The sequence below is a fragment of the Salvelinus sp. IW2-2015 genome, linkage group LG20, assembly GCF_002910315.2.
Source record: "Salvelinus sp. IW2-2015 linkage group LG20, ASM291031v2, whole genome shotgun sequence".
NCBI lineage: Eukaryota > Metazoa > Chordata > Actinopteri > Salmoniformes > Salmonidae > Salvelinus > Salvelinus sp. IW2-2015.
Window position 1 is genome coordinate 54,968,857 of NC_036860.1, and position 26,324 is coordinate 54,995,180.

General features: G+C 44.7%; 1 protein-coding gene across 1 annotated transcript in view; it reads left to right on the top strand.

Annotated features, from left to right (window-relative positions):
* The first annotated feature begins 4,813 nt into the window (after positions 1-4,813).
* LOC111980011 (leucine-rich repeat-containing protein 75B-like) overlaps positions 4,814-26,324 on the top strand; it is a 47,586-nt gene continuing 26,075 nt past the window's right edge. The window contains exons 1-3 of the mRNA XM_024010696.2: positions 4,814-5,401; positions 12,760-12,888; positions 22,762-22,874. Coding sequence (XP_023866464.2) covers positions 5,057-5,401; positions 12,760-12,888; positions 22,762-22,874 — 587 coding nt within the window. The 5' untranslated portion in view covers positions 4,814-5,056. The remainder of the gene's footprint in view (positions 5,402-12,759; positions 12,889-22,761; positions 22,875-26,324) is intronic.

A 26,324-nucleotide genomic window follows, 5' to 3' on the forward strand; every position in this document is an offset into this window, starting at 1 on the left:
TATGATCAAATCAATGCGCTGAATACAACAGGTGTAGACCTTACAGTGAAATACTTACTTACAAGCCCTTAACCAACAATGCAGTAAAAAAAAAGAAGAAGTGGTAAGTAAAAAATTGAAACTAAAAGTTTAAAATAATTAAATAGCAGCAGTAAAATAACAATACCGAGGCAATATACAGCGGGTACAGGTATAGAGTCAATGTGCGGGACACCGATTAGTCAAGGTAATTGAGGTAATATGTGACTCCATCTGGATTTGGTCTTATGTAGCAAAAATTTTAATTGGGTTTTTTACATTGGTAAAACAGAGACTACCAAATGGTATATCATACACTGCATTTTTGAGGAACAATGGGAAAGTAATTCTGCTTTGAAAGTTGATACACTTGTACACTCACTTTTGAGTAAATGTCATTTTAGTGTTTCATTGAGAGAGCTCTTCTTTGTCTACACCCATTCAGCATCGTTCACACCCTCTTAAGCTTTAACCCCACCCATCTCGTTGCATTCAGAGCACACGCTTGACGCTCTGGCGGATGATTTACCTCTGGATAACAAAAAATAGCCTAACCAGCTCTGCTGGCAACAATTTCATTATGCTTTTTTGCCGACGTTTACTGACACCGACCATATTCAACGGGTGTTGTACACTTTCGCTTAAGACATGTAGCTAGCTACCTAGGTAAACAATTAACCTAGCTAGGTAAACAACATGTAAGATCACACACATCATGTCACGCCACCTAACGTTAGGTAGTTAAACAACAATGAACAGTGCCAAATCATGTCATTACTACCCCTGCATGAATAATAATGACAATAATAATAATAATCATGTCATACACGCATACACGTTCGCTAGGGAGCCAGCCAGCTAACAGTACACTTTAGCTTAAGACATGTACCTAGCTAGCTAGGTAAACAATTAACCTAGCTGGGTAAACAACATGTAAGATCACACACATCACGTCACAACGTTAGCTAACGAGCCAGCCACCTAACTAACAGTACACTTTAGCTTGAAATTAAACAACTTTCTGTCAAAATTAGAAACGTGTAATATCTGAAAATGTAGCTAGCTAGACTATCTTACCCGTATACATCATCATGCATGGTGGACGTGTCTCCCTGTCACGGATCCATGCCACAAATGTCCTTAGTTTGAAAGCGTAATCCGGAAACAGTTGTTTTCCCATCTCTTTAGCTATCGTACTCTATTTCCACTGATTTCAAAACTCGATCCTCCAGAAAGTGGAGAGCAACACTTACGCAGCTACATTTAAAAATATGCGTTTGACAGGAGGATTACCAACACAGACTGACCAGCTGAAATAAACAAAAGCCCTCTATATGGCAGACCAATCCGAACTCATCTCTCGGCATGTCCAGCCCACTCATTATCTCAGCCAATCATAGCTAGTGGGAAGATTGCTGTCTTTTTAGGTGGTTTAAACAAGGCTCGTAATTTTTCTTCGTATATTTACAGATGGCATACAAGTTTGTTATTAAGCCACATGAAAGTTTACATGTTCAAGAAGACATTTCTGCCAAAAAAAACACATTTAATTTTTTTTTAAATTAAATGACGTTCAAACTGCTCTCCTGTGATGTCGTGACTTGCGACATACACCTAGTTTCCTGAATCGAGTCACATATGTACAGGTAGGTACAGTTAAAGTGACTATGCATAGATAATAAACAGAGAGTAGCAGCAGCATAAAAAAAAGGGTCTGGGTAGCCCTTTGATTAGCTGTTCAGGAGTCTTAAGGCTTGAGGGTAGAAGCTGTTAAGCCTTTTGGACCTAGACTTGGCGCTCCGTTACCGCTTGCCGTGCGGTAGCGGAGAGAACAGTTTATGACTAGGGTGGCTGGAGTCTTTGACAATTTTCAGGGCCTTCCTCTGACACCGCCTGGTATAGAGGTCCTGGATGGCAGGAAGCTTGGCCCCAGTGATGTACTGGGCCGTACGCACTACCCTCTGTATTGCCTTGCGGTCGGAGGMCGAACAGTTGCCGTACCAGGCAGTGATGCAACCAGTCAGGATGCTCTCGATGGTGCAGCTGTAGGATCTTTTGAGGATTTGAGGACCCATGCCAAATATTTTCACTGTCTTCGTATGTTTGGACCATGATAGTTTGTAGGTGATGTGGACACCAAGGAACTTGAAGCTCTCAACCTGTTCCACTACAACCCCGTCGATGAGAATGGGGGCGTGCTCGGTCCTCCTTTTCCTGTAGTCCGCAATCATCTCCTTTGTCTTGATCACGTTGAGGGAGAGGTTGTCCTGCACCACACAACCAGGTCTCTGACCTCCTCCCTACAGGCTGTCTCATCGTTGTCGGTGATCAGGCCTACCACTGTTGTGTCGTCGGCAAACTTGATGATGGTGTTGGAGTCGTACCTGGCCATGCAGTCATGAATGAACAGGGAGTACAGGAGGGGACTGTGGGTGTACCCCTGAGGGGCCCACGTGTTGAGGTGCAGCGTGGCGGATGTGGATCAGGAAGTCCAGGATCCAGTTACAGAGGGAGGTGTTTAGTCCCAGGGTCCTTAGCTTAGTGATGAGCTTTGAGGGCACTATGGTGTTGAATGCTGAGCTGTAGTCAATGAATAGCATTCTCACATAGCTGTCCCCTTTGTCCAGGTGGGAAAGGGCAGAGTTGAGCGCAATAGAGATTGCATCATCTGTGGATCTGTTGGGGGCGGTATGCAAATTGGAGTGGGTCTAGGGTTCCGGGATAATGGTGTTGATGTGAGCCATGACCAGCCTTTCAAAGCACTTCATGGCTACAGACGTGAGCACTACGGGTCGGTAGTCATTTAGGCAGGTTACCTTAGTGTTCTTGGGCACAGGGACTATGGTGGTCTGCTTGAAACATGTTGGTATTACAGACTCAGTCAGGGACAGATTAAAAATGTCAGTGAAGACACTTGCCAGTTGGTCAGCGCATGCTCGGAGTACACGTCCTGGAAATCCATCTGGCCATGCGGCCTTGTGAATGTTGACCTGTTTAAAGGTCTTACTCACATCGGCAACAGCGTGATCACAAAGTCGTCCGGAACAGCTGATGCTCTCATGCACATTTTAGTGGTACTTGCCTTGAATCGAACATAGAAGTAATTTAGCTCGTCTAGGTTTGTGTCACTGGGCAGCTCGATGCTGTGCTTCTCTTTGTAGTCTGTAGTAGTTTGCAAGCCCTGCCACATCCGACGAGCGTCGGAACCGGTGTAGTACGATTCAATCTTAGTCCTGTATTGACACGTTGCCTGTTTGATGGTTTGTCGTAGGGCATAGCGAGATTTCTTATAAGCTTCCGGGTTAGAGTCCCGCTCCTTGAAAGCGGCAGCTCTAGCATTTAGCTCAGTGTGGATGCTACCTGTAATCCATGGCTTCTGGTTGGGGTATGTACGTACGGTCACTGTGGAGATGATGTCATCGATGCACTTATTGATGAAGCCAATGACAGATGTGGTGTACTCCTCAATGCCATCAGAAGAATCCCAGAACATATTCCAGTCTGTGCTAGCAAAACAGTCCTGTAGCATCTGCTTCATCTGTACACTTTTTTATTGACCGAGTCACTGGTGCTTCCAGCTTTAGTTTTTGTTTGTTAGCAGCAATCAATGGGATAGAATGATGGTCAGATTTGCTAAATGGAGGGCGAAGGAGAGTAAAGGTGGTCTAGAGTTTTTTTCCCCTCTGGTTGCACATTTAACAGGCTGGTAGAAATGAGGTAAAATGGATTTAAGTTTCCCTGCATTAAAGTCCCCGGACACAAGGAGCGCCACCTCTGGGTGAGCGTTTTCCTGTTTTCTTATGGCCGCATACAGCTCATTGAGTGCGATCTTAGTGCCAGCATCGGTTTGTGATGGTAAATAGACAGCTACGAAGAATATAGATGAAAACTCTTGGTAAATAGTGTGGTCTACAGCTTATCAGGCGAGCAAAACCTCAAGACTTCCTTAGATTTCGTGCACCAGCTGTTGTTTACAAATATACATAGACCGTCACCCCTTGTTTTACCAGAGGCCGCTGTTCTATCCTGCCGAAAAAGCGTAAAACTCGCCAGCTGTATGTTATTCATGTCGTTCAGCCACGACTTGGTGAAACATAAGATATTACAGTTTTTAAATGTCCCGTTGGTAGGATATACGTGATCATAGTTTGTCTATTTTATTATTCATCGGAATGTACGTTGGCTAATAGGACCGATGGTAAAGGGAGATTACCCACTCATCGTCAGATCCTTACAAGGCACCCAGACCTTTGTCCCGATATCTCCGTCTCTTTCTACTGCGAATGACAGGGATGAGGATCTTGTCTGGCATCTGAAGTAAATCCTTCCATTCCGACTTGTTAAAGAAAAAGTATTCATCCAGTATGGGGTGAGTAATCGCTGTCCTGATATCTAGAAGCTATTTTTGGTTATAAGACATGGTGGCAGAAACATTATGTACAAAATAAGTTACAAATAACGCAAAAAAACACACAATAGCACAATTAGTTAGGGGATCGTAAAACGGCAGCCATCTCCTCTTGCGTCATTATTCAGACTGATAGTATGTGATATGATAATTACTATGATAATTGACAAACTGTGTACAAAATGTATTAGCATTAAATCATCCCTCTCAAATAGAAAGCTAAACCATCATGAGCTGCTAAACAACATAACTGGTCTTGGTCAGTCGGCGACACCGAGAGAGTAATCGCATGACTGATCTAGGCAGCGCGGATTCTTATTGGAAGCAAAGACCACGATCTCCACGTGATGTTGTAGTAGGCTACACTGACTACTCGAGCTCTGTTGTGGCAGTGCATGGTTTAAACGGCAAGACGGTGGAAATTATTTGAATATGAATAGAAAGCTATGCAATACTGCTGGTGTAATGCTCTAAATGTAATCTAATAGAGAATATAGTAATTTATCAACCTCCGCTCATATTTTCTCTCTTTGTTTTCATACTGTTCAGATAAAAAAATACGTGCGTGCGTTACTCAATATCCAAGTTTAGGCTACTGTGTAACTGTTATGGCTACATTCTGTCAGGTACATGTATATAGCGTCTAGGAACCGTTGTTCAACAGAAATATTCTGTGAAGTAATGGGTTCTAAATTGACCAGGCAAAGTAGTCTGGACCAAATAGAAACCACATTTTCCAAGAGGAGACGCCAGCAGCATGACAGCTCCGGAGAAGCTGAGCGGAGTAGTGGCAGGGGAGGCGGGGAATTCTTGTTTACATCCCTGATGCTGAAGTCAGACAAGCTCCCAGGGATGCTGCGGAAAACCAACCACAGCCCCTATGTGAGACGGGTGGCATGGATCCGGGAAATACAGAAACTTCTTCGAGAACAGAAACAAGAACAAGCAGTCGAGGTGCTCAAATTGCTAAGAAAGGTAACACATTTCTGTCCCGGAGAATGTTTAACATTGAATAATAGTTTACTTCTCCTAAACTTCATAAGATGTGTCCGTCCGTAAGTTATCTGGTGCACCGGCAGAATGTGATGCTGTTAGATCAGCAGTATCCACAGGTTGTCACTCAAGTCAGCCTGATCAAAAATGCGAAATGTACTGGTAAAATGCTGTATCTATTATTCGTATTAGATTATTATGCATGTGTAAGCGACTGTAGGTTTGTTTGTAAATTAGGCGTGTTACTTCATATTTTGGAGTTTCCCCTTTAAAATTATTTACGGTATGTGACAGTCTCTTTATTTTCTGCGTGAACTTGCTTCCATTCAGCCACAAGAGCATTAGTGAGGTTGGGCACTGATGTTGGGTGATTAGGCCTGTCTCGCAGTCGGTGTTCCAATTCATGCCAAAGGTGTTCGATGGGGTTGAGGTCAGGGCTCTGTGCAGGCCAGTCAAGTTCTTCCACACCATTCTCAACAAACCATTTCTGTATGGACCTTGCTTTGTGCAAGGGGGCATTGTCATGCTGAAACAGGAAAGGGCCTTCCCCAAACTGTTGCCACAAAGTTGAAAGCACAGAATCATCTAGAATGTCACTGTATCCTGTAGCATTACGATTTCCCTTCACTGGATCTAAGGGGCCTAGTCCGAACCATGAAAAACAGCCCCAGACCATTATTCCTCCACCAAACTTTACAGTTGGCACTATGCATTGGGGGCATGTAGTGTTCTCCTGGCATCCACCAAATCCAGATTTGTCCGTCGGACTGCCAGATGGTGAAGCGTAATTCATCCCTGCAGAGAATGCATTTCCACTGCTCCAGAATCCAATGGCAGCGAGGTTTACACCACTCCAGCAGACACTTGGCATTGCTTCCAAAGGCAGTTTGGAACTCGGTAGTGAGTGTTGCAACCGAGGACAGACAATTTTAACACGCTACGCGCTTCAGCACTCGGTTGTACCGTTCTGTGAGCTTGTGTGACCTACCACTTCACGGCTGACCCGTTGTTGCTCCTAGACGTTTCCACTTCACAATAACAGCACTTACAGTTGACCGGGCAGCTCGTGCAGGGCAGAAATGCGATGAACTGACTAGTTTGAAAGGTGGCATCCTATGACGTGACACATTGAATGTCACTGAGCTCTTCAGTAAGGCCATTCTACTGTCAATGTTTGTCTATGGAGATTGCATGGCTGTGTGCTCGATTTTATACACCTTTAAGCAACAGGTGTGTCTGAAATAGCAGAATCCACTCATTTGAAGGGGTGTCCACATACTTTTGTATATATAGTGTAATTTAGTTCAGGGTACAATTATTCAGTGGCTTGCCCCTTACATAATCACAGATCAAAATTGTAACTGCTGTGTCAGATTGTCTGCCTTGTCTGGCTTAGGTATGTATGGTAACACCTTCACTGCTGTTGAGGTGTAGGTCTTCAGGCTCTTCCTGGAATATCACATTTCAAACAGGTGACAAACGGAGACTGAAATAGAGTATATAGAGGGCAACCACTGAATATGTTAAACTAAAGGCCAATTTTCTATTACTTAGATATTATTCTCAGGGTTTTCCTACATTCCACAGTTCTACATAGTGTACATTAAATGTCTCCACATATTTATCCTGTCATGCTGGATGGTGCTTGTGAATTACACACAAATTTGTGAATTATCTGAGCCACGTGCCAATCATCAAATTTAAACAGCAGCAAAAGGCGTAACCTTGCACTGCTCTGCTTCCCTGTAGCCCTGAAGTTACATTAATGAAAACGTGCTCAGCTCCACCTTCTCTTGTCCATGGCTGGATTACCGACCGGGTACGCAGGGCATGTGCCCTGGGACCCTGACCTCCAGGGGACCCCCAACCCCTCAAAAAATACAGATAGCATATGAACACGTTGGTTGTGGCCCCCCTGGAGGTCGGGGCCCCGACAGATAGCATATGAACAAGTCGGTTGCGGTCCCCCTGGAGGTCGGACCCCCCCAGATAGCATATGAACACGTTGGTTGCGGTCCCCCTGGAGGTCGATCCCCCCCAGATAGCATATGAACACATCGGTTGCGGTCCCCCTGGAGGTCGAACCCCCCCAGATAGCATATGAACACATCAGGTTTGCGGTCCCCTGGAGGTCGGACCCCCCAGATAGCATATGAACACATCGGTTGCGGTCCCCCTGGAGGTCGAACCCCCCAGATAGCATAATGACAAGTCGGTTGCGGTCCCCGGAGGTCGAACCCCCCAGATGATGCATTGAACACATCGGTTGTGGTCCACCTGGAGGTCGGAACAACCCAGATACCATATGTACAAGTTGGCTGCCCCCCCCCAGATAGCATATGAACACGTCATAAGCCATGGAAAAATGTGTAGAATTGCAGAAAACTTGTTTAAACATTTTCTCTCAGCCTCATGACAAGATGTGTGACAAGATAGCACGAACATCTTACGGTTCCAACCAAACTTTGCTTTATAGTGATTTATAGTGTTTATCCTTACCTTTTTTGTACAGAAAGTTAATACTATTATCATCATTGACCACCAAGCACTTCTAGACATCAGATCGACAGTTACTAACCTCGATTTCGACTTCAAATACGTCTTCAACTCTGACTCAGCTGTTCACTGTTCATGCTGGACCCTATTCCTTTGTCCATTGGCTACCCAAACACTGCAGGCGGAGACATGGTAGACGAGGTGATGTCCTGGTGAAATTGAGGCGAAGACAAAACCGAACGGGCTCCCCTCCGTTCTATTGGCAATTTCCCATCACTCGAGAATAAGATGGATGAGCTTTGTTTGAGCGTTTCCTATCAGAGAGACTTGAAAAGTTGCCATATTGTGTTTTACTGAAAGTTGGCTAGATGATGACGCTATGCACGTGGTACTCAGTGGATTCTCCATGCAGCGCAGGTCGTACAGCGACTTCGGAGAAGTCAAAAGCGGTGGGGTATTTTTTCATAAATAACAACTGTGTGCTGCTTCAAGTGTGAAGGAAATCTCAAGCTTTTGTTCACCTGATCAAATCAAATCAAATCTTATTTGTCACATACACATGGTTAGCAGATGTTAATGCGAGTGTAGCGAAATGCTTGTGCTTCTAGTTCCGACAATGCAGTAATAACCAACAGTAATCTAACCTAACAATTCCACAACTACTACCTTATACACACAAGTGTAAAGGGATAAAGAATATGTACATAAAGATATATGAATGATTGATGGTACAGAACGGCATAGGCAAGATGCAGTAGATGGTATAGAGTACAGTATATACATATACATATGAGATGAGTAATGTAGGGTATAGTAAAATTATATTAAGTGGACTTGTTTAAAGTGGCTAGTGGTACATTTTTACATAATTTCCATCAATTCCCATTATTAAAGTGGCTGGAGTTGAGTCAGTATGTTGGCAGCGGCCACTAAATGTTAGTGGTGGCTGTTTAACAGTCTGATGGCCTTGAGATAGAAGCTGTTTTTCAGTCTCTCGGTCCCTGCTTTATGCACCTGTACTGACCTCGCCTTCTGGATGATAGCGGGGTGAACAGGCAGTGGCTTGGGTGGTTGTTGTCCTTGATGATCTTTATGCCTTCCTGTGACATCGGGTGGTGTAGGTGTCCTGGAGGGCAGGTAGTTTGCCCCGGTGATGCGTTGTGCAGACCTCACTACCCTCTGGAGAGCCTTACCCTTGTGGCCGGAGCAGTTGCCGTACCAGGCGTGATACAGCCCGACAAGGTGCTCTCGATTGTGATCTGTAGAAGTTTTGTGAGTGCTTTTGGTGACAAGCCAAATTTCTTCAGCCTCCTGAGGTTGAAGAGGCGCTGCTGCGCCTTCTTCACAACGCTGTCTGTGTGGGTGGACCAATTCAGTTTGTCCGTGATGTGTACACCGAGGAACTTAAAACTTTCACCTTCTCCACTACTGTCCCGTCGATGTGGATAGGGGTGCTGCTCCTCTGCTGTTTCCTGAAGTCCACAATCATCTCCTTTGTTTTGTTGACGTTGAGTGTGAGGTTATTTTCCTGACACCACACTCCGAGGGCCCCACCCTCCTCCTGTAGGCCGTCTCGTCGTTGTTGGTAATCAAGCCTACCACTGTTGTGTCGTCCGCAAACTGATGATTGGTTGGAGGCGTGCATGGCCACGCAGTCGTGGGTGAACAGGGAGTACGAGAGGGCTCAGAACGCACCCTTGTGGGCCCGGTGTTGAGGATTAGCGGGGTGAAGATGTTGTTACCTACCCTCACCACCTGGGGGCGGCCCGTCAGGAAGTCCAGGACCCAGTTGCACAGGCGGGGTCGAGACCCAGGGTCTCGAGCTTGATGACGAGTTTGGAGGGTACTATGGTGTTAAATGCTGAGCTGTAGTCGATGAACAGCATTCTCACATAGGTATTCCTCTTGTCCAGATGGGTTAGGCGAGTGTGCAGTGTGGTTGCGATTGCGTCGTCTGTGGACCTATTTGGTCGGTAAGCAATTGGAGTGGGCTAGGGTGTCAGGTAGGGTGGAGGTGATATGGCTCTTGACTAGTCTCTCAAAGCACTTCATGATGACGGAAGTGAGTGCTACGGGGCGGTAGTCGTTTAGCTCCAGTTACTTAGCTTTCTTGGGAACAGGAACAATGGTGGCCCTCTTGAAGCATGTGGGAACAGCAGACTGGGATAAGGATTGATTGAATATGTCCTTAAACACACCAGCCAGCTGGTCTGCGCATGCTCTGAGGATGTGGCTGGGAATGCCGTCTGGGCCTGCAGCCTTGCGAGGGTTAACACGTTTAAATGTTTTACTCACCTCGGCTGCAGTGAAGGAGAGCCCGCAGGTTTTGGTAGCGGGCCGTGTCAGTGGCACTGTATTGTCCTCAAAGCGAGCAAAAAATTATTTAGCCTGTCTGGGAGCAAGACATCCTGGTCCGCGACGGGGCTGGTTTTCTTTTTGTAATCCGTGATTACAAGTCGCTATCTAGCCTGGGCCGAATACGCACAGATTCCTCCGAATATGCACAGAACTCCCTGGTGCATTCCTCACTCCATCTCACTCCTTTTCAGTGTGTCCTCGGATACCAACCCCCCGTGTTCCCATGGTAGACAGAACCCGGGAACTGTGCCTGCCGTCGATGAGTGTTTTCGACAGAGTGAGCCGGTTTGGGCAACGTGTGTGGGACATCCGGCTTCGTGACCCATGCAAAAAGTTCAGTCCACAGTTCATTGGTCTCTTCAAAATAACACACTGCATCAATCCTGTCACCTACCATCTCCTCATCCTTCCATGTGTCCCTTCTCAAGCCTGTGAGGTACAGCCCTCTCCATCCTCCTGTGGCGCACCTCGACGCACCCCCTCTGTTTGACGTCGGCGGTGCACCGGCTTATTACTTCCAAGCCCTCCTTGATTCCAAGCGCCTGGGTGGTCGCATCCACTACCTGGTGGATTGGGAGGGGTACGGACCAGAAGAATGGTCCTGGGTCCCCGCCCAGGACATCCTCGACCCAGCCATGATCCTGGCTTTCCACTGTAACCGTCCTGACCGCCCAGCTCCACGTCCATGGGGGAGGCCCCCTGCTCAGCTTCCGAGGCCGTCAAGAGCGGGGTTACTGTAACATCTGCTTCCAACTCACACCCTCTAACACCTAGATCCCCTGAACGCAGCTCACTCTCCAGATCCCAATCACCTGAATTCTAATCACCTGTTCACACACCTGTATGTCGTCATCACACACTATTTAGTTCAGTTCTGCACCCCATCACTGTGAGGTATTGTTTGTTTTGTGACACACGGCTTACGGAGTGCTGTTTCCTGCGATTTCCTTCTCCCGTGTATGATAGTTTTTGCCTGCCTCACTAACGACGCCTTTTGACTTTTCCCTGCCTGTACTTTAGCCTAGCGGATTTCCTGTTATCTACCTTTTGCCTGATCTCCCAGACTACATTACTAGCCTTTTTCCTGCCTGTACTGTTGCCCTTTTGGACCCCGTTTATGACCTTCTGCCTGCCCCTGGACCCAGCTACCTGCCTCCTGAGGTGGTCCTTTGCAATAAACACCTGCTGCACCCTGTGCTTGAAACCAGCTCTCTGTCTCCCCTCATGTTCATTACACTACCATCTTCACATTGCATGGAGTCCAGCAAGTAAACATACTTACAGCAGCTTTGCTCGTACTGTAAAACAGAAATGGAGAAAATCATATTTTGTATGATTGCATATAGCCCCCATTTGACTTAGAACCCGTTAGTAAACCAAGTCCTGAAACAAATGACTTATAAGAGGGGGAGAAATGTTTTCCTGAATTTAGTTTTGTCCTCCTCTGCTCTGCTCCGCCTTAACCTTTCATTGTGGTGGATGTTTTGTTTTCGAGCCTTTCTGTCATGGCATACCTGCGGTTTCAGCTCATTTGTTTCAGGGATTTCTGTGTGTGTTTGGTTGAACTCATCCTCCTCGATATGGGAGGTTGGTGAGGGCTGCATCGAAGGCCTTTTGATGTGTATCAAAGCGTTACATCTCAAACTCGGGCTCACGATGACATCAATCCCTCCTCACCAGCAGCAGCCCTCAGAGCAGCCCTCAGAGCATTACCTGCCGTTGCAGCTTCCTTTGCCTCACTCTATTTACACTGTCACTGCAAATAGCAGCAGCCCTGCAGATGATACAAGTAAGAACAACCTCTGGGGAGGTTCTCATTCCTCGTTTTTATTAACCCCATCTGCACATCACACACGCCTGCCATTTGAATTCCATAGAAGATGGTGGGGAGCGGGAGTGCTGTAGACTTGAACCATTTCTCTAAGTGCCTGCGTGGTGTTTTTAGAGGTCTTTTTTGGATAGCTCTGGAGTATGTTCAGTGTGATGTGTGTAAAAACCCAAGGCTTTTAGGGATGGAAGTGTTCTAAGGCACATTGCAGACCCCATGCAGAGCACAGCAGTAAAGTCACTGTCCCTAGAGTGCATGTTTATGCAATAGAACGTCATTTTACTGTTAGGGGTGACTGAGGGCACAGCACATCACTTTAGTTGTTGTGTGTTTGAAATGTCATTTTGGGAGAAATTGCCCTGCTTTAAACCCCCATCCCACACCCCTGCCTATCCTGTGCCTTGTCCCATGTGGCACTCTTAGTGTAAAATCCTCTCAGCTTGATAAATGAACATAACGAGGGAAGTGGCTGATGAAAGTATTATGTAAATACATTGATAATCTGTTACCATTAAGCAGTCCACATCATGTCACTTGAATAATTAATGATGCATGACTTGCACTTAAAAATATTGTAATTCACCCCTTGTTGGATCTTGGAATGATTGAAAAGAAACACCAATGGTAGATTATTCTCTCTTACTCTGTGTTCCCACAGGACTTGGGACTCCAGGGAACATCCCTCAATGATATCCTTTATAAGAACGCAGCCTTTCTCAACCTGGTGGATCCAATCTCCCATGAACTCTTGCTCAGCCTGGCCAAAGACATGCAGTGTCCAAAGAGGGTAAGCCCATCGTAATGTCTGACTGTTGAGCTGTCTGTTTGTCCATCTGTCTGTTGTCAGGGAACATCAAATGAGATCAGGCACAGAAAATAGAATGTTTAGGAATCCACGGCTGCAAGGGTCAATTCAAGAGCTGTCACGTTCCTGACCTTATTTCCTTTGTTTAGTCTTTATTTAGTTGGTCAGGACGTGAGCTGGGTGGGTATATTCTATGTTCTGTGTTTCTATGTTTAGGTTTGTCATTTGGCCTGATATGGTTCTCAATCAGAGGCAGGTGTTTTTCATTGTCTCTGATTGGGAACCATATTTAGGTAGCCTGTTTTCACTATTGGGTTGTGGGTGATTGTTTCCTGTGTCAGTGTTTGTGCCACACGGGACTGTTTTGGTTAGATTTACTTTTGTTATTTTGTATTGTGTCTTGTTCAGTTTATTATATTAAAACCATGGACACTTACTACGCTGCGTCTTGGTCCGATCCCTGCTACACGGAAATCTGCCGTTACAAGAGCAGTTCTTTGTCAACTCTCTCTTGTCCTCTCTTCTCCAGACCATTTCCGGAGACCTTCTCCCTTACCTCACCTCGCTCATCAACTCATCCTTGACCGCTGGCTACGTCCCTTCCGTCTTCAAGAGAGCGAGAGTTGCACCCCTTCTGAAAAAACCTACACTCGATCCCTCTGATGTCAATAACTACAGACCAGTATCCCTTCTTTCTTTTCTCTCCAAACTCTTGAACGTGCCGTCCTTGGCCAGCTCTCCTGCTATCTCTCTCAGAATGACCTTCTTGATCCAAATCAGTCAGGTTTCAAGACTAGTCATTCAACTGAGACTGCTCTTCTCTGTGTCACGGAGGCGCTCCGCACTGCTAAAGCTAACTCTTCTTCCTCTGCTCTCATCCTTCTAGACCTATCGGCTGACCTTTGATACTGTGAACCATCAGATCCTCCTCTCCACCCTCTCCGAGCTGGGCATCTCCGGCAAGGTCCACGCTTGATTGCGTCCTACCTGACAGGTCGCTCCTACCAGGTGGCGTGGCGAGAATCTGTCTCCGCACCACGTGCTCTCACCACTGGTGTCCCCCAGGGCTCTGTTCTAGGCCTCTCCTATTCTCGCTATACACCAAGTCACTTGGCTCTGTCATATCCTCACATGGTCTCTCCTATCATTGCTATGACAGACGACACACAATTAATCTTCTCCTTTCCCCCTCTGATAACCAGGTGGTGAATCGCATCTCTGCATGTCTGGCGACATATCAGTGTGGATGACGGATCACCACCTCAAGCTGAACCTCGGCAAGACGGAGCTGCTCTTCCTCCCGGGGAAGGACTGCCCGTTCCATGATCTCGCCATCACGGTTGACAACTCCATTGTGTCCTCCTCCCAGAGTGCTAAGAACCTTGGCGTGATCCTGGACAACACCCTGTCGTTCTCAACTAACATCAAGGCGGTGACCCCGTTCCTGGGTTCATGCTCTACACATTCGCAGAGTACGACCCTGCCTCACGCAGGAAGCGGCGCAGGTCCTAATCCAGGCACTTGTCATCTCCCGTCTGGATTACTGCAACTCGCTGTTGGCTGGGCTCCCTGCCTGTGCCATTAAACCCCTACAACTCATCCAGAACGCCGCAGCCCGTCTGGTGTTCAACTTTCCCAAGTTCTCTCACGTCACCCGTCCCCGCTCCTCCGCTCTCTCCACTGGCTTCCAGTTGAAGCTCGCATCGCTACAAGACCATGGTGCTTGCCTACGGAGCTGTGAGGGGAACGGCACTCCGTCCTTCAGGCTCTGATCAGGCCCTACACCCAAACAAGGGCAAAAAAAAACAAAACAAACGCAAACAAAAACTAAAATAACAAGAAAATCCAAAAAAAAAAAAAAAGGAAAAAAAAAAAAATTAAACAAAAAAAAAAAACTGTGAAGAAAAAAAAAAAAAAAAAGAAACAAAAAAAGAAAAAAAAAACAAAAAAAAAAAATAAAAAAAAAAAAGAAAAAAAACAAGAAAAAAAAAAAAGAAAAAATAAAAGAACAAAAAAAACTAAAAAAAAGTAAAAGAAAACAAAAAAAAAAAAAAACTAAAAAAAAAAAAAAAAAAAAACAAAACTAGAACACAGCAAAAAAAAAAACAATAAAAAAATAATATAAAAAAAAAAAAAAAAAAAAGAACAAGAGATAAAAAAAAAAAAAAAAAAAAAAAAAAAAAAAGATAAAAACACAGAAAATAAAAAAGAAACTTGAAAAAAACAAAAAACTGAAAAAAAGTAAAAAAACTTAAACTAAAACAAAAAGAGGAAAAAAAGAAACTAAAAAATAAAATAAAAAACAAAACAAAAAAAAACTAAAACAAAAAAAGAAATAACAATAAAAAAAGAAAAATAATCAGAAAATAAAAAACAAATATAAAAAAACAAAAAAAAAATAAAAAATAAAAAAAACAAACAAAAAAAAAAATACACAAAAAAAAAAAAAAAAAAAAAAAAAACAACAACAAAAAAAAAAAAAAAAAAAAAAAAAAAAAAAAAACCAAAAACAAAACTAAGAAAAAAAAAAAAACAATACTAAAAGAACTTCAAAGAAAAAGAAAAAAGAGTAAAACAAAAAAAAGAAAAACAGAAAAAGACCAATACAAAAAAAAAAAACAAAAAACAAAAAAACAAAAAAACAAAAAGAAAAAAAAAAAAAAAACAAACAAGAAAAAAAAAAAAAAGAAAAAAGAATAAAAACAAAAAAAAAAAAAAAACAAAAAAAAAAAAGAGACAAAACTAAAGAAAAAAAAAAAAAAAAAACACAAAATAAAAAAAAAAACAAAAAAAAATAAAAAAAAAAAGAAAACTTAAAAAAGAAAAGAAAAATGAAATAAAATAAAAAAAAAAAAAAAAAAAATAAAAAAAAAAACTAAAAAATAATCAAAAACAAACCTTAAAAAAGGAAAAAAAAAAAATAAAAAAACAGAAAAAAAAAAACAAAAAAAAACGAAAAAAATAAAAAAAAACAAAAAAAAAAAATTAAAAAAAAAAAAAAAAAATAAATAAAAAGAAAAAAAACAAAAAAAATAAAAATAATTAAAAAAAAAAAAAAAAAAAAAAAACAAAAAAAAAACTAAACATAATGAAAAAAAATACTAAACCACAAAAACATAAACAAATCACAACAGAAAAAACTAAACAAAAACAAAATACAAAAGCAAAAAAATAAAACTTTAGCAAAACAAAAAAAAATAAAGAAAACAAAAAGACCAACAATAAAAATTAAAAAAAAAAGATAACATAAAGAAAAAAGAACAAAAAGATAAAAAAAAAATCACAAAGAAATAACTAAATAAAAAAAGAAAAGAGAAAGAAAAAAAAAAATACACAAAAAAAAAAAATAAAAACAAAAAAAAAAAGAAAAGCAACAAATTAAACATAAAAAATAAAACAAAAAAACATACAAAAAATAGAAAATAAAAAAAAAAACAAGATAAAGCGTGTTGCGTCATCCACTCTGGCCTGCTCGCCTCCCTACCTCTGAGGAGTACAGTTCCCGCTCAGCCCAGTCAAAACTGTTCGCTGCTCTGGCACCCCAATGGTGGAACAAACTCCCTCACGACGCCAGGTCAGCGGAGTCAATCACCACCTTCCGGAGACACCTGAAACCCCACCTCTTTAAGGAATACCTAGGATAGGATAAAGTAATCCTTCTAACCCCCCCCCCCCCCCTTAAAAGAGTTAGATGCACTATTGTAAAGTGGTTGTTCCACTGGATATCATAAGGTGAATGCACCAATTTGTAAGTCGCTCTGGATAAGAGCGTCTGCTAAATGACTTAAATGTAAATGTAAATGTAAGAGCAAATAGATGATGGTCAGTCTCTTAGAAATATGACTGCTAGGCCATTTGGTTTGGTTCCAGCCTTCCAACTGCTGCCATAAATCATACAGTTATGATTAGGCTCTGAATGACGCATTGTGTGTGTGTGTGCACGTATTCACTCTTGGGGTGCTGGAGACATGGGGCGCCTACTTATAACTAATGACAAGAAGTAGGTCAGTCACAGTGTGGTGTCATTTCTAACAACCGTCAAAAGTAAAATCCAATGTCAACAACAATTCATCAAAACGTGAAGAACCAGTTTCACTGCTTCAAAACATGACTTTTATTGTGCATTCAACCATAGTACTGTGTATCTATATCTCAAGAGCCCTGTGGTGGCTACTGCCTGTGCATATTCTGAATCAATTTTGAATTTGATTCCATGTTGACAATGCCCCAATTCCCATCAAAGAGAAAAACATGTTATTATAAGGGAGAAAGAGCAATGGAACAAGAAGCAAGACCAAGGAGAGAGGGACTGCCAGAGATGCTAAAGTATATTTTGATGTATAACCATGTTGGATGGACAAGGGAGAAGAGCCTTGAGATAATGTGGTGATAGCAGCCAAGTGGTTGGATTGTTTGTAGTGGGATAAGTGAAGGGGATCAGACAATATAAATAACCTTCACCTTTTAAACTAACATTCTAAGAACAAAGGAAACAGCCCCATCAACAACAGCTCAATGTGCCATAATAGGGTTGCAAGGACATAAGTGAAACAGTGGTCCATTGAAATATTTTTTTATTTATTTATTTTATTTAACCTTTATTTAACCAGGTAGGCAAATTGAGAACACGTTCTCATTTACAATTGCGACCTGGCCAAGATAAAGCAAAGCAGTTCGACCACATACAACAACACATAGTTACACATGGAGTAAAACAAACATATAGTCAATAATACAGTGAAAAAAAATAAGTCTATATACAATGTGAGCAAGTGAGGTGAGATAAGGGAGGTGAAGGCAAACAAATATATGTATAAATAAATAAATAAATAAATAAAAATATAAAAGGCCATGGAGGTGAAGTGAATACAACACAGCAAGTAAAATAAAACTAAAAAAAACCCTGGAATGGTTGGTTTGCAGCGGAAGAAAGTGCAAAGTAGAGACAGAAAATAATGGGGTGCAAAGGAGCAAATAAATTAATAAAATAAATACAGTAGGTAAAGAGGTAGTTGTTTGGGCTAAATTGTAGATGGGTTATGTACAGGTGTCAGTAATCTATGAAGCTGCTCTGACAGCTGGTGCTTAAAGCTAGTGAGGGAGATAGGTGTTTCCAATTTCAGAGATTTTTGTAGTTTCGTTCCAGTCATTGGCAGCAGAGAACTGGAAGGAGAGGCGTCCAAAGGAAGAATTGGTTTTGGGGGTGACTAGAGAGATATACCTGCTGGAGCGCGTGCTACAGATAGGTGCTGCTATGGTGACCAGCGAGCAGAGATAAGGGGGGACTTTACCTAGCAGGGTCTTGTAGATGACCTGGAACCAGTGGGTTTGGCGACGAGTATGAAGCGAGGGCCAGCCAACGCAGAGTGTACAGGTCGCTAGTGGTGGGTAGTATATGGGGCTTTGGTGACAAAACGGATGGCACTGTGATAGACTGCATCCAATTTATTGACTAGGGTTTTGGAGGCTATTTTGTAAATGACATCACCGAAGTCGAGGATTGGTAGGATGGTCAGTTTTAAAAGGGTATGTTTGGCGCATGAGTAAAGGATGCTTTGTTGCGGAATAGGAAGCCAATTCTAGATTTGACTTTGGATTGGAGATGTTTGATGTGCGTCTGGAAGGAGAGTTTACAGTCTAACCAGACACCTAGGTATTTGTAGTTGTCCACCATATTCTAAGTCAGAACCGTCCAAAGTAGTGATGTTGGACCGGCGGGCAGGGGCAGGCAGCGATCGGGTTGAAGAGCATGCATTTGGTTTTACTTGTATTTGAGCAGTTGGAGGCCACGGAAGGAGAGTTGTATGGCATTGAAGCTCGCCTGGAGAGTTGTTAACACAGTGTCAAAAGAAGGGCCAGAAGTATACAGAATAGTGGTCGTCTGCGTAGAGGTGGATCGAGAATCACCCAGCAGCAAGAGCGACATCATTGATGTATACAGAGAAGAGAGTCGGTCCAAGAATTGAACCCTGTGGCACCCCATAGAGACTGCCAGAGCGGCCCGACAACAGACCCTCCGACTTTGACACACTGAACTCGATCAGAGAAGTAGTTGGTGAACCAGGCCGAGGCAATCATTAGAGAAACCAAGGCTGTCGAGTCTGCCAATGAGGATGTGGTGATTGACAGAGTCAAAAGCCTTGGCCGGTCAATGAATACGGCTGCACAGTATTGTTTCCTATCGATGGCGGTTACGATGTCGTTTATGACCTTGAGCGTGGCTGAGGTCACCGCATGACCAGCTCTGAAACCAGATTGCTATAGCGGACGAAGGTGTGGTGGGATTCGAAATGGTCGGTAATCTGTTTGTTGACTTGGCTTTCGAAGACCTTAAAAGGCAGGTGTAGGATGATATAGGTCTGTAGCAGTTAGGGTCAAGGGTGTCCCCCCTTTGAAGAGGGGGATAACCGCAGCTGCTTTCCAATCTTTGGGGATCTCGGACGACACGAAAGGAAGGTTGAAGAGGCTAGTAATAGGGGTGGCAACAATCTTCAGCAGATAGTTTTAGAAAAAAGGGTCCAGATTATCTAGCCCGGCTGATTTGTAAGGGGTCCAGATTTTGCAGCTCATTTAGGACATCAGCTGACTGTATTTGGGAGAAAGAGAAATGGGGGAGCTTGGGCGGTAGCAGAGGGGAGGGCAGTGCTGTTGTCCGGGGTAGGGGCAAGCCAGATGGAAAGCATGGCCAGCCGTGGAAAAACTGCTTATTGGAATTTCTCAATTATAGTGGATTTGTCGGTGTGGACAAGTGGTTTCCTATCTTCAGAGCGGTGGAAGCGGAGGAGGTGTTCTATTCTCCATGGACTTTACGGTGTCCAGAACTTTTGGAATTTGTGTTGCAGGAAGCAAATTTCTGCTTGAAAAAGCTAGCCTTGGCTGTTCTAACTGCCTGTGTATATTGGTTTCTGGCTTCCTGAAAAGTTGCATATCACGGGGGCTGTTCGATGGCTAATGCAGAACGCCATAGGATGTTTTTCTGTTGGTTAGGGCAGTCAGGTCAGGAGAGAACCAAGGGCTATATCTGTTCCTGGTTCTAAATTTCTTGAATGGGGCATGCTTATTCAAGATGGTGAGAAAGGCATTTTTAAAAAATGACCAGGCATCCTCTACTGACGGGATGAGATCGATATCCTTCCAGGATACCCGGCCAGGTCGATTAGAAAGGCTGCTCGCTGAAGTGTTTCAGGGAGCGTTTGACAGTGATGAGTGGAGGTCGTTTGACCGCTGACCCATTACGGATACAGGCAATGAGGCAGTGATCGCTGAGATCTTGGTTGAAAACAGCAGAGGTGTATTTGGAGGGCAAGTTTGTTAGGATGATATCTATGGGGTACCCGAGTTTACGGAATTGGGGTGGTACCTGGTAGGTTCATTGATAATTTGTGTGAGATTGAGGGCATCAAGCTTAGATTGTAGGGTGGCTGGGGTTTTGAGCATGTTCAAATTTAGGTCGCCTAGCAGCACGAACTCTGAAGATAGATGGGGGGCAATCAGTTCACATATAGTGTCCAGAGCACAGCTGGGGGCAGAGGGTGGTCTATAGCAGGCGGCAACGGTGAGAGACTTGTTTTTAGAGAGGTGGATTTTTAAAAGTAGAAGTTCAAATTGTTTGGGAACAGACCTGGATAGTAAGACAGAACTCTGCAGGCAGTCTTTGCAGTAGATTGCAACACCGCCCCCTTGGGCCGTTCTATCTTGTTCTGAAAATCTTGTAATTGGGGATGAAAATATCTGAGTTTTTTGGTGGTCTTTCTAAGCCAGGATTCAGACACGGCTAAAACATCCGGGTTGGCAGAGTGTGTCAAAGCAGTGAACAAAACAAACTTAGGGAGGAGGCTTCTATGTTAACATGCATGAAGCACGGCTATTACGGTTACAGAAGTCATCAAAAGAGAGCGCCTGGGGAATAGGAGTGGAGCCAGGTACTGCAGGGCCTGGATTCACCTCTACATCACCAGAGGAACAGAGGAGGAGTAGGATAAGGGTACGGCTAAAAGCTATGAGAATTGGTCGCCTAGAGCTACTGGAGCAGAGAGTAAGAGGAGGTTCTGGGGGCGATAAAAGTTTTAAAGGAATAATGTACAGAAAAGGTATGGTAGGATGTGAATACAGTGGAGGTAGACCTAGGTATTGAGTGATGATGGAGAGATATTGTCTCTAGAAACATCATTGAAACCAGGTGATGTCATCGCATATGTGGGTGGTGGAACTGAGAGGTTGGATATGGTATAGTGAACAGGGCTAGAATCTCTACAGTGAAATAAGCCAATAAACATTAACCAGAACAGCAATGGACAAGGCATATTTACATTAAGGAGAGGCATGCTTAATCGGGTGATCAATAAGGGTCCAGTGAGTGAGGTTGGTTGGGGTCGTGGCGATCCAGACAGCTGGCCGGGTATGTGGCTGTCGGTAGCAGCATGGGATGGAGGTCTGTTTGTAGATACCTCGTGCGTTTCCGTCGGTAAGTTAGTGGGGTTCCGTGTAGTGGGGTTCCGTGTGGAAGAGGGGATCAATCCAAATTGGCAGAATAGATATAGTGACCCAAGGAGAAAAAAAAAATAAAAAAAATAAAAATAAATAATAGTTGTCCGGTATGCTTATTCAGGTAGCAGCCGATAGACAGCTAACGATTAGGGGCCTCAGGTGAGCGTTCAGGTAACGTCGGGACGGAGGTGCCAGTTGGATAAATCCTCGGGCAGATAACGTCGGCAGTCAGACGTGAAGGCCCGGTGGGGTTCCGTATCTGCAGCAGCAACAAAAGAAACGTGTCCGGTGGTGATGGAACTCCTCAGCTGGCTAGCTCCAGGATGATTTGAGTTTGCTCCGGGTCGACGTAAGCCAATCGTCACACGGTTTGCAGCTAGCTAGCTGCGAAGTCAAGGTGCAAGTGACAGAGCCTGCGGCTGGAATCCGGGGAAACTGAGAGAGAAGAAAGTCCGCGAATGCTCCGGTCCGAGTCGCGTTGCACAAAAGTGCGGTAGATTATCGAGCTAGAGGAATAGCTGTTGACCACAACACGAGGGCAGCTGAAAACCAACGCTAGCCAGCAAACCGGCTAATTTCGGGGCAGCTACAGATTAGCTTCTGGCTAGCTATCGGAGAAGCTACTGGTTAGCTTTCAGGCTAGCTTCTGAATTAGCCCCTGGCTGGCTTCCACGATGGATTTTCAGTTTGAGGTAAATATTACTTTTTAGTAATTGGTGAGCGGGTTGCAGAAAGCTTTTGCAGGAAAGCTTTTGTAGTTGAGTTCTTGGATGATAAAATAAATAAAAGATAAGTGAAGAGAGGTGTAAATAATATATACAGGACACAAACAATACGGAACAGAAAAAGACGTCTGAACTGCTAGCAACCTTGGTTTCGTGGTTGTGTATCCAAGATGTTCTGCCTTGGGCTTCTAAAATGTATCAATTAATTCTTAGGCATCACAAGGTTGTCCTAAATGTGGTTTAAAGGAAAATTCCACCCTAAAACAATATTTTGGTATTGTTTTCATTAGTGCATTGTTGACATAGTCGCAAAATGTTTTTTCAAGATATGTAACTTTCAAAATACAGAAATCATCCCCGTATGATGCATTTGACATCATATGAAGGAAAATGCAGGGGTCTAATTCCATTGTTCATGATGTCGGAAAGGAAATAGGCCTATTTTCATTAAATGTATTCACTTCAGAGAGTTAACAAGAGCAGTCACTTTGATTGTTCCTCTATTTGAAAGCCAGACACTTTCACCCTATGTATGTATGTGGGTATGTATGTATGTATGTTATGTATGTATGTATGTATGTATGTATGTATGTATGTATGTATGTATGTATGTATGTATGTATGTATGTGTTGTATATTACAGGAAACAGATACCCTGAAGTCATCCAACAAGATCTGCAGACAGCTGATATTCCACCTGACCCCTCACTCCAAGTGGATGAGACAAAGCCTTCCCAGGAGGAAGTCGCAGGCCTGGTGAGTCTGTCCGTCTGCCGATCTGTCCATCTATCGCTGGCACATCCACTAACTGGGACAGCTACTGCCATAACTCCACTGCAAACAAATGAACAGCGAACAGCAAACTGACATCAGAGTAGTGATACAGTACGCACGGCCCCAAAAACCTACTTAAGCCCACTAACATCTCTGAAACAGAACAGTCTCGTGTTCAGTGAGTGTTTGTTAGAGATTAGTCACTCCTGATATTGGGTGCTTTACTGTACAATAACAGCAAGGATTTCATGTGTTAGATAATTACACAGCAGCACCAGCTTCCACCAAGTCTATTTTGTTAGTGTCTTGGATAAGGTTGCAAAGCTACCGGTAATTTACCAAAGTTACTGCAATCTTCAGTAATTAACAGAAAATCTATGGCAATGTATCGTCATTCTGGTAATTTATTCTTGAATAACTTWAAAAATATATATTTTGATATAGTATTCATTTATTATATCTGTGTCCATATTGTCCATGAGTTTCTAGTAGATAGACCACATGGTTAAGAGAAAATAGTCTAATTAATGAAAAAAGCTGTCACGCCCTGGCCTTAGTATTCTTTGTTTTCTTAATTATTTTAGTTAGGTCAGGGTGTGACATGGGGAATGTATGTGTTTTTTGTAGTGTCTAGGGTGGTTGTAAGGTTTAGGGGGTTTATTAGAGTAGTTGGGTTTATGTTTAGTATAGTAGTCTAGCTGTGTCTATGGTTGAGTGTAGGTATCTAGGAAAGTCTATGGTTGCCTGAATTGGGTCTCAATTAGAGACAGCTGGTTATTGTTGTCTCTGATTGGGAGCCATATTTAAGGCAACCATAGGCTTTAGCTGTTTGTGGGGAATTGTCTATGTCGGAGTGTTTTGTGTCAGCACTTATGTTTGATAGCTTCACGGTCGTCTGTTCTGTTTGTTGTTTTGTTTTTTCCTTCTTTAAAAAAAAAGAAGATGTACTTTCCACGCGCTGCGCCTTGGTCCTCTCTCAGTCCTCCACACGATCGTGACAGAATTACCCACCAAAGGACCAAGCAGCGTGTGAAACAGCAACAGGACCCACCTACACAGGATTCATGGACATGGGAGGAGATATTGGATGGTAAGGGACCTTGGGCACAACCGGGAGAATATCGCCTCCCTCGTGAAGAGCTGGAGGCAGCGAAAGCCGAGAGGAGGCGATATGAGGAGGCAGCACGGAAGCAAGGCTGGAAGCCCGTGAGTACTACCCAAACATTTCGGGGCTAAGAGGTAGTGGGCCAAGGGCAGGTAGGAGACCTGCGCCCACTTCACAGGCTAACCGTGGAGAGCGGGAGTACGGGCGAACACCGTGTTACGCAGTAGAGCGCACGGTGTCTCCTGTCCGTGTTCATAGCCCGGTGCGGGTTATTCCACCTCCCCGCACTGGTAGGGCTAGATTGGGCATTGAGCCAGGTGCCATGATGCCGGCTCAACGCGTCTGGTCTCCAGTGCGTCTCCTCGGGCCGGCATACATGGCACCAGCCTTACGCATGGTGTCCCCGGTTCGCCTACATAGCCCGGTGCGGGTTATTCCACCTCCCCGCACTGGTCGGGCTACGGGGAGCATACAACCAGGTAAGGTTGGGCAGGCTCAGTGCTAAAGGGAGCCAGTACGCCTGCATGGTCCGGTATTTCCGGCGCCACCTCCCCGCCCCAGCCCAGTACCACCAGTGCTTACACCACGTAACAGGCTTCCAGTGTGTCTCCAGAGCCCTGTTCCTCCTCCACGCCCAACGCCGTCTGAACTGCCCGTCTGCCCAACGCCGTCTGAACTGTCCGTCTGCCAAGCGCAGCCAGAACTGCCCGTCTGTCCTGAGCCTTCAATGCCGCCCGTCTGTACTGAGCCTTCAAAGCTTCCAACTATGCACACCCACAGCTGATAAGACCTGTGCTAACAGCCCAACAGCCATAAAGCACACACAGCCAGTATCTTACTCTTTTTACCATTCACCTCAAGCTGATAATGCTTTCTATTGGGCTGCTTGGACAACCATTGACCCTCGCCCGCTGAGTGTAGTACCATATAAAGTGATAAAAGGTATATAGTTATAACTTTGTGACCAATTGAGTTGGTCAGTAAAGAGAATTTAACTCCCATCCATTCACATAATTTCTTACTTTCAAACCCTCATCAGTGTAACGGTTTCTCTCCTCCTCTTCGTCTGAAGAGGAGGAGTAGGGATTGGACCAAAACGCAGCGTTGTATGCAGACATAATGAATTTATTTAAACAAGACGAAAACACGAAGAACACTTGAATAGATTACAAAACAACAAAACGACGTAGACAGACCTGAACATGTGAACTTACATAAAAACGAAGAACGCACGAACAGGAACAGATTAACCAAACGAACGAAAACGAAACAGTCCCGTGTGGTGCGACAGACACAGACACAGGAACAATCACCCACAACAAACAGTGAGAACAGCCTACCTTAATATGGTTCTCAATCAGAGGAAACGTCAAACACCTGCCCCTAATTGAGAACCATATCAAGCAACACATTTAACCCCACATAGAAACACATAACATAGACTACCCACCCAGCTCACGTCCTGACAACTAAACACATACAAAAACAAGGAAAACAGGTCAGGAACGTGACAGAACCCCCCCCTCAAGGTGCGAACTCCGGGCGCACCACCTAAAGTCTAAGGAGGGTCTGGGTGGGCATCTGTCCACGGTGGCGGCTCCGGACGTGGTCCCCACCCCACCATGTCAAACCCCGCTTCCGTAGCCTCCTCCAAATGGCCACCCTCCAAATGAACCCCACTGGATTTAGGGGCAGCACCGGACTAAGGGGCAACACCGGAATGAGGGGCAGCTCCGGACTGAGGGGCGATCCTGGCTGGCTGGCTCTGGCGGATCCTGGCTGGTGCTCTGGCGGATCCTGGTGGCTGGCTCTGGGCGGATCCGGCTGCTCATGGCTGGCTGGCGGCTCCGGCTGCTCATGGCTGGCTGGGCTCCGGCTGCTCATGGCTGGCTGGCGGCTCCGCTGCTCATGGCTGGCTGGCGGCTCCCGGCTGCTCATGGCTGGATGGCGGCTCCGGCTGCTCCTGTCTGGCGGAAGGCTCCGCTGCTCCTGTCTGGCGGAAGGCTCCGGCTGCTCCTGTCTGGCGGAAGGCTCCGGCTGCTCTGTCTGGCGGAAGGCTCCGGCTGCTCCTGTCTGGCGGAAGGCTCCGGCGGCTCCTGTCTGCGCGAAGGCTCCGGCGGCTCCTGTCTGGCGGAGGCTCTGGCGGCTCCTGTCTGGCGGAAGGCTCTTGGCGGCTCCTGTCTGGCGGACGGCTCTAGCGGCTCCTGTCTGGCAGACGGCTCTGAAGGCTCAGGACAGACGGGCGGCTTTGAAGGCTCAGTACAGACGGGCGGCTTTGAGGCTCAGTACAGACGGGCGGCTTTGAAGGCTCATTACAGACGGGGGCG